Raw genomic sequence first — 11,442 nt, 5'->3', positions numbered from 1 at the left:
TAAAGCACCAGCCCTGAAGTCAGGAGGACCTGAGTTCCTCAGACCAAACACGTGATACTTAGTAGCTGTGTGACCCTAGGCAAGTCACTTGACCCCAATTGCCTAAAAATAAAAAAAAAATGAATAAATAAAAAAGATTGAGGAGGTCTGGGAAAGGCTTCTTACAGAACTTTAGCTGAGGCTTGGAGGAAGCCAGGAGGTGGAGATGGGGAGAGGCAGCATTCTAGGCATGGGGGACAGACAGTGAAAACAAAACTGGATGAACCATCCGCAGAGCTGACCACATAGCTACAGCTCAGACAGATAATGCAGATGGATAGGCTGGGCCCAGACTAAATAGAAGGAGATTGGGCTGGAGTGCCTTTGGAAATGTATGCAGAACTTTTAATAACTCTCAAGCTCTTCTCTGAGATAAAGGCCTATCTTTTTTAATATCGATATTTTCCTTGAGTATTTGAGTAGTCTTCCTGTGCTGTTATGTGACTGAGAGTCTTGGAGTGGCACAGTCTCTGAAATATTAAATTCGCCCAAATGTCAATGAAGAGGTGCATGGTGGGGATGAGTAGGCTCTGATAGGAAATGCAATGTAAAGAAGGGAATGGGAAAGTCAGGATCATAGGAACCTAGATTGAAAGCTGGAAGGGACCTTAGAGATGATGAGACCTAACTTCTTATTATGGATGAAGAAGGTGAGGACCACAGAGGTTAAGTGACTTGCCTAGGGTTTGTTTTACAGCTAGTAAATGTCTAGAAACCAGAATTAGAACCCAGATCTTCTTGACTCTCAGTCCAATTTTCTGTCCACTGTAACTTAGTACAATGCCTGGCATACCATAAGCACTTAATAAATGACTGACTATAGCATGCTCCCCCTACAATGTAGCAAGAGTGAGGTATCCCGTCCCTACACCCCACTGGTATTCATAAAATGTTTCCATTTGGGCCAGTCATGGTGTTGACAGATCTCTAGGTGTTGGGCCAGAGATAGTGTGTCTGGTTAGCATCAGGAGGATGCCTACAAACATCTACCTAAGATGACTATACCTTATGTATCAAAAATTAGAACTCATGGTCTGATAAAGGATTTCTTTTGCAAAGCCTTGTTAAAAATGTACTCCCCATCCCCACTCTACACCTGCCTTGGAATCAGGATTGTTCCAGAATATGCAGGAGGTTTGTTCATCACAGGCATACCACCCTACTTCTGGAGTTGTGGAAGGAAGGTATTTCTTCCCCTGCCTCTGACTCCAGGAAAGAGTCCAGATAGAGAGGAAATCCCGGCAGAGATCAACTTGGCAGGGCCTTTCCTTACCTTCTTGCTCAGAGCGGGCTCAGCCCTGCTATTCTGGACCTGCTCCTTCTCAAAGAGGTTCCTCTTGCTGGCCACCCCAACAGGAGCCACAAAGATTTCAGTCCGGGCTGAGCCTGGACTCTTGACAGATTCTGCTCTCTGCGAATAGAGAAAGCAGAAACCACTCAGTCACCCTGAAGCAAGGGTGGAGTGGGAGGTGGATCAAAGGACGTGAGGGACGGAAGAGAGAAGGGAAAGGAAGATGAGTTCTGTAAGTGCCAGGGACTTTGGCAAAAGAGATACCCTCTCCTTACCCCTCCAGTTCTTTTCTTCCACCTGTGTACCTGGCTTGCTCCTGGGCCCCTCCACCAGCAGCTCTAGGATAGGGCCCTTCCCTTTCCCCACATATCTGGGCCTGTTTCTGCCCACTCACCTGTATAGCTGTGTGGTATCTCTCCAACTTCTCCCCTAACTTGACTGTGTTGCTTGGGAGCCTCACGCTGGCACTGGGAGGAGGAGGAGAAGAAGGAGGAGAGTATAGCAGGAGAGAAGAGTTGGTTAGAAGCCCCACCAAGACCAAGTCTGTCCTGAGTCCCTGGGAATGCGGGGTGGGGGTGGGCGTTCTGCATCAACTAGTCTCTCCCCCTCCATCTCCCCAAAGGGCTGGAACCATTAAGAAGGCCGCAGTGCACCCATCCTGCCACCTGGTGCCAGAGATGAGCACTTCAGTGACTCTGTTGATTTATACTCCCCACCTGAACCTGGAGATGGCATCTGGCTCAGCTTCTCCTGGTTGGTTCTCCCTCTGCCCAAACAAATCTACTCTGAGAACAATGACTACATAGGAAAAAACACTGAGAATAAGGGACATTCTGGGAGTGGGGACCCCCCCCCCAATAGAGCAAAGTTAGCTGTGCTCAGTAGACTGTAGAGGAATCTGTTCTATTTGTACTTTAGGAGTGGAGGACAGGGAGGGATAAAGGGGACAATGTGTCTTTAGCTTTTTCCTTAATGTATGTGCCTGTCAGATTGGGAACTCCTTGAAAGAGAAGACTGCATTTCCAGCCTCAGACAGGGAGCTTCCTAAGGACAGAAGTAGGACAGCCTCCATCAGACTGGGAATTGTCTAAGAACAAAGGGTCACACTCTCCCCATATTTTGCATCCACAACTTTCCATCCCTTCACTCAGGATATAGACAGTTCTCGGTATGGCAGAGTGACTGACACTGATCTGTCCTTACCCAAAATCCCAAATCCCATAGCTTCCTAGAATACCTCTCCTTGGAGCAGAGGGTCGGAAGCTAGAAATTAATAAGCCTTGGGCAGAACTCAGCTATCCTATCTAAGGGTCTTTCCTTTTTTAGACAAGCCCTCTCCTCTTCCCATTTCTGTCTAGGCCTCCTCAAAATGTCCTTTTAGGTTGATCTCCCTACTGACCAAATCTACAGCCCTCCCAGTCTCCTCCCATCCATCAGCCCTAGGGATTGTTGGGAAGCCAGCGTGTGTTCCTCAAGGAACAACCACAGCCCCACCTTCAAGCCCTGACTTCTCAAACCCTTCCCTAAAGAAAGTAGTAAGGATTCTGGTCCAGACAGGACAGGGCCCTGGATGAAGAATATCCAGGCTAAGAAACAAAAGGAATGGAAATGGAAATAAATTCTAAGAATGCATTGGCTCATGAGGTGTATACGGTGCCACAGGTGTATAAATAGACTAATTTTCCTTATTCACAGATCTGTGATTGCATCACTCCCCTGCTCAAAAACCTTTCGTGGCCCCCACCTTCCATAGGAAATGAGAAATCATCTAGTATGGAGGAAAGAGCACCATAAGGTCTAAAGTCTAAGAGGCCAACTTAAAACTCTTATCCTCAGTTTTCATATCTGCAAAATGAGGATGACAACGACTCATGACTCACAGAAGTGTGAGAAAATTGTATTGTCAACCATGGAGTGCTATATAGACATGGACTATTATAAATTAGCCACTAGGTGGCACCATAGTGCATAGACTGTAGGACCTGAAGTCAGGAAGATCTTTCTGAGTTCAATTTCAGCTTCAGACACTAGTTGTGTGACCCTGGGCAAGTCACTTAACCCTATTTGCCTCAGTTTCCTCATCTGTAAAATGGACTGGAGAAGGAAATGGAAAACCACCCCAGCATCTTTGCCAAGAAAACCCCTAATGGGGTCATGAAGAGTTGGACATGACTGAACGATAAAATTATTATAAATAAAGTCCAGACTTCTTTCTTTCAAGGCCTTCTACAAGCTGGCACCACCTTACCTTTCCAATATTCTTTTATACTATTCCCCTACATGCTCCGGCTACGAGCCAGGGGTCACTGAACATATTGCGCAATCCTGAATTTATCTGTTTGCTTTCTATTTCTGGAATGCCCATTTCACCCATATTCCTACCCATCCTTTGAAGCCCAGCTCAAATGGTACCTCTGAATCCCCTCCTCCTCTGAAGTCGGTAATGATTATAGGATCAAAGATCTGATAAACAGAAACCCAGTGAGGCTAAGTGACTTCTAGACTTCTAGTGGTACAGGGTGCTCCCACTCTCACCCCCCTAGCCCAATACTCCTCCAGGGGGGCTAAAACTGTCTTCTAGCCACCTGAACTTGTGAGGGCAGGCAGAGTGTCTTGGTTAATCTTTGTATCCTCTTTAAATTCTGGCACAGTGCTCTTGTACACTCCAGGTGCTTAATAAATGCTTATTGACATTACTGAAGTTGATTCAAAAAGAATTTCAATGATTCCACTAGGGAGAAAATCAGAGACAGTGCCTAAGAAATATACTTTTCCTTCAAAGTGACATCAGAAAGAACAAGCTGGCCCTCCCCTGCACGTCCTAGTCAGAATGGACCACTGCTCAGATCCAGTGTGGTTATTCTTGTGTTGCTATGTTCCCTGGTATTCTCAAGGAACCATTGTTTTCCTCTTTTCCCCTATGCTTATTCTGTGTCCCTTCTCAAATGCTATCCAACTTTCAAGGCCCAGCTCATGTTCCACCCCTGAGCACGAAGTCCTCCCACAGCATCGCAGCCTACATTGACCTCTTACCTTCTGAGACTTCCTTTAAGGTTTTTTCCCAGAATCCCTTCTTCATCACTGTGAGCTTTGTCTCTCTAGACAAAGTAAAGTCCCTGAATATGGGAGTCACATCCTGGACTTCTCTTATAATCACATACAAAGCTGGCCACAGAGTAAGTATTTAGTAGATATAAAAGAGAGGGGCAGACCCTCCCCAAACCCTTACCTACGGGTAAACGTTGTCTCTGGGTTTTCTTTCCTGGTGTTCATCTGAAAAGAGAAAGAAAAAATGTTAGTGAACAAGGAGCTTTTCCATCCTTATTAGTCTACCTCTCATCCGCATACCTTTGCATATTACCTCTTTGTTGGAAAGAAAGAAAAACCTGGCCAAATGGTCACAAAGCATAGTGGGAGAAGCAGCTTTCATTGCCTACATCTGAATCCTGGTCTAATTACAGAGTCAGACTATAAGCCTTGGTTGGAGCCCAGGCGGTAAGGTAGTTCTGGGGAAAGAATACTACTGCCCTTACTCCTTACCTTCCTGTGGGCCAGGGAGAGTTCTGTGGTACCAGGTAGGAGCTCTGTGTGTGTTGGGGGATGGGGAAGGGAGAGAGTTCTGTAGTAGGAGTTATGAGATAGAAAGGATGAATGATTTATTTAGAGGCCATCTGGGAAGTATAGGATATTGGGTGGGATTTGTTATTAGTTATAATTAATTAGAGAATTAATAATTCAATTACAAATTCAGTTATTAAGCATGATTAAAATTATAAAATAATACTTTACTAAACAAAAGTTATTAATAATAGTTGACATTCATATGCTACTCTAAAGTTTACAAAGCATATTGCATAATCTCAGCCCCTCAAAAACCAGTGAGGTAGGTACCATAGGTACAACTTTACAGCTGTGAAAAGTGAGACTTAGAGAGGTTACATGACATTCTCATGATCACACAAACAGTAGGTGGGATTTGAACCTGGGTCTCCCTTCATTCTAAGTCTAACAGTCTTTATACTGCCACACAATTTCTCATAAGGTACAAGTTGGGAAATATATGGTAATAGGCATGAGTTATATGATGAGATTTATATAGTATGGGAGAGAGGGGGTCATGGCTTAGGAATTATATGATTATATGGTCTGGGTTGGGAATTCTGCTATGTAGTAAAGGTGGGAATCATGAGGTAGGCATACCCTCAGGGGAGTATGGTTCCTAGAATCATAGCATCATAGATTTAGAGTTGAAAAGAACCTTAAAGGACATCCAATCCAACTGGATTGAAGCCAGCATTTTCTATACCAAGATGCCTGGTGTGGGTGACAGTTATGTTGCATATGGTGGGAATTTTTGGTATGGATGTGGAACTTGTTTGTCCTTCAATTTTTTTTTTTTTTGGTTAGGCAATCGTGGTTAAGTGACTTGCCCAGGGTCACACAGCTAGTAAGTTTCAAGTGTTTGAAGCCTAATTTGAACTCAGGTCCTTCTGACTCCAAGGTCAGAGCTCTATCCACTGTGCCACCTAGATGGCCCTCGTCCTTCATTTTCAAAGAGGACCAATGACATCACAGCATGATGTCTTGACTTGTTCATGAATTGGCTTTAAGTGAGGCGGAGTTGCACAAATTTGTCAGCCTCACTCTCTCCTCCAGAGCCATTGAAGTCCAACGCAGGACCAGTCAAGATGGTCAGGATGCACTGACAAGCCTGCTTCAGATGCCTTCATGGCTGTTGGAACAAATTGCTCTCATCTGCCCATTCCACCAGACAAGTCTTCACATGACTATTGATTTAAAAGCCATTTAGCTCAACCCCCTCATTTTATAGATGAGCAAACCGAAACCCAGAGAAACAAAGTGATTTCTAGACTGGAAGATCTGTGAGGTGGGGAGTCATGAGATAAGGGAGGGGGGAGGTGCAGGGGGAGGTAGTTGTGTAGTGTGATAAAGGATAAAGTCAGCCTAGCCCCAAATCAACCACCCCCAAACATGTGATCTGCCTAGCAGTTCTGGCCTTCCTCATCAGGTGTGGCTGCCGGTGTTAGAAAACCCCATACTTATCACCCAAGCACCAATTTGGTCAGTTAGGACCTCCAAGAGCAACTGATTGCTCATTTCTATTTATCTTATTTTTAAAGGATTCTAGCCCTTCCTACAGTCATCCATCTATGTCCCAACTCTCTGCCCATCAGGAAGTTCTACTTTGACTCTAATCTAACTCCCTCATGCTATTAAAAGTACCCATTTTACCCAGTTTTGTCTGCCATGCACATGGAGACAAGTGGTCTGTAACTCTCTGGTACAGAGACCTTCTTCTTTCCCCCTGACTCTTACCCGAAAGGAGATGGTCCTGGGGCTGGAGCGTCTGAGGGAACTGCTGTAGGTGATCTGACTCGGAGAGGTCAATTCTGGTCCTGCTTCTTTGCTTGGGAGCTTTACCTGGAGGAGAAAACAGGAGGTTTGTCTGGTCCTGGGGCACTACCGGGACCCTGTCCCAGCTCTTTGGAGCCTTATGTGTGTGCTAGAGTGGTCCCCTATAGGGACCCTAGGCTTGAGCTGAATCCCTATCTGGTGCGGAAAATAAGAAATCATTCGACTTGAAACTGAAAGGGAACTTAGAGATTATTCCCTTTGATTTCCTACTTATTTGGTAAAAGGGAGGAGTTCTTTAGGGAGAATGATGCAGTGGAGGTGGGAGTCCTGTGGTACAGGGTGCTCCCACTCTCATTTTTTTTTTTTTTTGGTGAGGCAATTACCTAGGGTCACACAGCTCGTAAGTATTGTGTGTCTGCAGCCACATTTGAACTCAGGTCCTCCTGACTCTAGAGCCTCTGCTCTATCCACAGCACCACCTAGCTGCCCCGGTGTTCCCACTCTCACCCTGAGCCCAATACTCCTCCAGTGAGCCACTGTGGGATGACCAGCCTCAAGGGCATGGGAAAATTCCAATGATATCAGGCAATTAGGAAGAACTTTAGGTGAAGGTGCTCCTAGGTCAGAGGGCAGGGAGTCAATGCAGAAAGATTCAAGAAGAGGGGAGGGCAGTAGCAAACTCTGAGGTAGGTCCCACTCTGCAATCAGGCCTCCTCTGAATTGTTTTGTGTTCCTTCCACACTGGGATGCTCTCAGTTCATAATCATATTGACTTAGTTTAAAATGTAATGTAATCTGTTTTATTGTGTTTTTACTTATTTATTTAATATTTCCCAATTTACATTTTAATCTAGTCGATACCTCTGCTCTGAAAAACAGAGAGAATTCTCTAAGAACGGACTCAGTCAGTGATGTCTAAAGGGCATTTCAAGGATTTCAAAGGGCTCTGAGGGAGATTGAATGAATGAATGAAAAAGCACTTACATAGCGCTTACTGTGTGCAAAGTATAGTAACACTGGCTGAAGTGATGGTAGGATAGGAAGTTATGGGATGAAAGCGGGGAAGGAGAACAGCGGCACAGACAGAGGCATTACCCACCTGGAGGGTGAAGGGCTGGAAGCGAGAAGCCACTGCCTGAGGTTCTGACTTCCTCTCCTCCCCAGGTCCCTCTGAAGAGGGGGACGTCTCCGAGGCCTCCCTTCTTTTTTGCTCTTTCTTTTCTGGTACATGTCTCTCAGAGTCCTTTTGCTCTTGAGCCTGAACTGGGGGCTGCTCCAGGCCGGGCTTCTTTGAGACTGTTACTTTTTCCTGAACTGTCCCCTTCTCTGGGGTCAATGCTTTCTCCTGAGTTGATGTCCTCTCAAAAGCCAATGCCCTCTCCCGAGTCGATAACTTCTTTGGGGTTAAGGATTCCTCAGACACTGACGTTTTTTCTGAAACCAATACCTTCTCCCGGGCTGATGTCTTCACTGAAGTCAATATCTTCTCCCCAGCTAACACCTTCTTTGGGGTCGATGCTTCCTCAGGGACTGATGTCTTTTCTGGGAATATTGCTTCCTCAGAAGCAGATAGCTTCTCTGAAGTTAATTTTTTCTCTGGGGCTATCTGGTCCTGTGCTGGTGTCTTTTCTGAAGCTATTTTTTTCTCTGGAGCTATCTGGTCCTGGGCTGGTGTCCTTTCTGGGGCTGAGACTGTCCTTTGGTCCAATGTCTTCATGTCCTTTGTCTCTCCCTCTGAACTCTTCTCATCTCTGGCCCAAGGTCCCCTCTGCTTCTGGCTCAGTCTTCCTCTGGGTGGAGGAACCACGTCCTTCTGTGGCACTGGGGGCTCCTGTGTGGCTGACCCTGCACTCTCGCTATCTTTTTTCTTCTCTACCTCTGGGTGCTCCTTAATGGTGGACTGGGAAGTCTCCAGGGCTTGCCGCCGGAGCCGCCGTTCCTGCCTCGTTCTTAGAACTGCCTGGAAATTCTCATCTTCTTCATCTTTGATGGAGGAATGACTCTTTGGGGCCTCAGCTTCCTCCAGGCTTGGGAACCTAGAAGAGAGGAAGCGGGGATATTATAGACAACTGTGTCTACTTCTTGTTCCCTGTACGTGAACTTCTGTCTTTTGTCTATGTGCCCTGGTTCCCTATGCCTGAAAAACTCATCCTCAACTTCTCTACTAAGCTGGATCCTTCTTTGTATTCAAAGCACAGTTTAGGTGTTTCCTCTTACAGGGAGCCTTCCCTGATCCCTCTAATTGTTAGTTTTCCTTTTACCACAATGACCCTGAATTACTTTATATTTACTTGGCAGATATTTTGTATATTCTTATCTGTGTTCATGTTTCTCCCTAGTAGAATGTAAGATCCTTGAGGGTAGAACTGTTTTTTTCCCTTTTGTATTCCAAGAGCCTTGTACAATGCTTGGTGCATAGTAGGCACTCCATAAATTGAATTTAATAAAGTGGTTTGGGGTGAGACTTATGTGGCGTGGGAGTTATGTGATTCCCATGGGACACTGACAATTACAGACTTACCACTGGGAGGGGCCTCAAAGAGCACCCAATTCCTATTTTTATAGATGAAATTGTAAAATTAAGGATACACTGGTAAAGTGACTTGTCCAAAGTCACTCAGTGATGTAGCCAGGTCCAGAATGCAGGGCTCCTGATCCTTATCCCTGTACTCTTTCCACTACAATGAGATTTTTGTTGTTGGGTCATTCTTAGTTGTGTCCAACTCTTTGACCCCATTTAGGGTTTTCTTGGCAAAGATATTGGAGTGGTTTGCCATTTTCTTTTCCAGAAAACTGATGCAAACAGGGTTAAGTGACTTGCCCAGGGTCACACAGCTAGTAAGTGTCTGAGGCTAGATTTGAACTCAGGAAGATGAAGACTCCAGGCCTGGAACTCTATCCACTGTGCCACCTGGATGCCCCAACACTGAAATACCTTTTGGCTTTACTCTTAAATTTCAGTTATGGAAGAGAAAGCAGTTTGGGCTAGGATGAGTTGGGAGTCTGTGAAGAGCCTTGGGGCACATTTTCATCACATTAGCTTCACCCCCTTGCTTCCCTCTCTCCTCCCTCAGCTGGGTCATAGATTCTTAACCTCATAGAGCTAAGGTTGGAAGAGATCTCTGAGGGCATCTAGTCCAACCTTCTTTTTTTTACTATTTTTTTTATTTTTTTAGGCAATTGGGGTTAAGTGACTTGCTCAGGGTCACACAGTAAGCGTCAAGTGTTTGGTCTGAGGCCAGATTTGAACTCAGGTCCTCCTGACTTCAGGGCCAGTGCTCTATCCACTGTGACACCTAGCTGCCCCCCTCTTTTTTTTAAGATGAAGAAATTGAGGAGCAGAGAGGTCAACTGCCTTAGATCACACAAGGCAGCAAATGTCCGAGGGGGATTTGGACTCTGGAAGCAGTGACCTTTCCACTACCATTCAGAGGGAAACTGACTCCCTGCTCTCCTTCTCTCCTCTCCCAACTCCATCCATGTGAGCACAAACAGATATGTACCTCTCTCCTGCTGGCTGATCTCCATTGTGAGTGACCTTGGGGGCCTCATCATCTGTGGTTGAACTCAGATTTCGATGCCGCCGCCGTCTTTCTCGCTCCTGCTCCTCCTCATCCTCCAATGTCCTTTGCCTTGCCAAGCTGCAGTTGGGAAGAAGGAATCAAGGCAGATGAAAGAGGCCTCAGACCACATGAGATATTAGGACTGTAGGTTTTCAGGGTAGCCCAGTGGGAGACCCAGTAATAACTAGTTCACATATAGCAATTGAAGGTTTGCAAAATACTTTAAGCACATTTTCTCTTTTCATCTGGGGCCAGAGGGGAACTTCTAGCCCAACCCCTAATTTGACAGAGAAGGAAACTGAGGCCCAAAAAGGTTAAAGGTCTTGCCAAGGTAAAAGATACAGTGTGCAAAAGCAAAATTTGATCCCAGATTCTTTGACTCCAAAGCCAAGGATTTTTCTACTTGAGTATCGCAGTGACCCTAAAAGGCATTCCATTTTACATACGAGGAAATTGAAGATAAAGAGGTTACGTGATGTGCCTGGAGTCAGATAGCTAGTAAGTGTCTAAGGGAGAAATCAGACCAACGTCTTCCTGGCCCCCAAGTCCAGTACCAGGTCCACTGTCCCACCACCTTTCAAATAATCTGTGACTATATTTTTTTGACTCTAGGGTGGTGAATAAAGATAAAATGCTGTCTAGGCTTCTGTAGGCATTTCTACCCATGAGAGACCTGGATTGCAGCTGCAGTAAGGGGACTTAGGTTAGACTTTACACAGAGAATCATTGTTGAACATGGTTAAGTAATCAACTTCTCTGCAAACCATGGAATCGAAGAATCCTAGAATGAGAAGCCTGAGAGGTCATCTAGGTCAAATATTATGCAGAGTGGGGGAAGACACTCAAACAGTCTAGAGAAATGATCCTCAAATCTCTGCCTGAAACCTCCAACAATGAGGAAACCACTAACTCCCAAGGTGGCAGTCTATTCCAATTGTAGACAGTTCTCATCATCAGGAGGGTTGTCTTCTATTGTCTCAAAGTCTTCTCTTCCCATAAATTCCATCTGTTCCTCTGGATGTTGTACCCTCCAGGGACAAGCCTAAGCCTTCTTCCCTATGATAATCTTTCAAATATTTGAAGGTAGCTATCATGTCCCACCCCTACCCTTCCACCATAAGTCTTCTCTTCTCCAGCTTGATATCACCAGATCCTTGTAAGTGATTAAGAATA

At 45.4% G+C, this 11,442-nt stretch overlaps 1 protein-coding gene across 1 annotated transcript in view; it reads right to left on the bottom strand.

Moving 5' to 3' along the window:
• LAD1 (ladinin 1) overlaps window positions 1-11,442 on the bottom strand; it is a 32,469-nt gene that overhangs the window by 6,199 nt on the left and 14,828 nt on the right. Inside the window, exons 2-7 of the mRNA XM_027843422.1 lie at window positions 10,210-10,347; window positions 7,806-8,742; window positions 6,668-6,772; window positions 4,560-4,603; window positions 1,725-1,797; window positions 1,313-1,450 (exon numbers count right to left, since the gene is read on the bottom strand). Of these exons, the coding sequence (XP_027699223.1) occupies window positions 1,313-1,450; window positions 1,725-1,797; window positions 4,560-4,603; window positions 6,668-6,772; window positions 7,806-8,742; window positions 10,210-10,347 (1,435 nt within the window). The remainder of the gene's footprint in view (window positions 1-1,312; window positions 1,451-1,724; window positions 1,798-4,559; window positions 4,604-6,667; window positions 6,773-7,805; window positions 8,743-10,209; window positions 10,348-11,442) is intronic.

This window comes from Vombatus ursinus, unplaced genomic scaffold, assembly GCF_900497805.2.
Source record: "Vombatus ursinus unplaced genomic scaffold, bare-nosed wombat genome assembly UNPS02014909.1, whole genome shotgun sequence".
Classification (NCBI taxonomy): Eukaryota; Metazoa; Chordata; class Mammalia; order Diprotodontia; family Vombatidae; genus Vombatus; species Vombatus ursinus.
The sequence above is the reverse complement of the archived record's forward strand: the minus strand, read 5'-3'. Positions and strand labels throughout refer to the sequence as shown.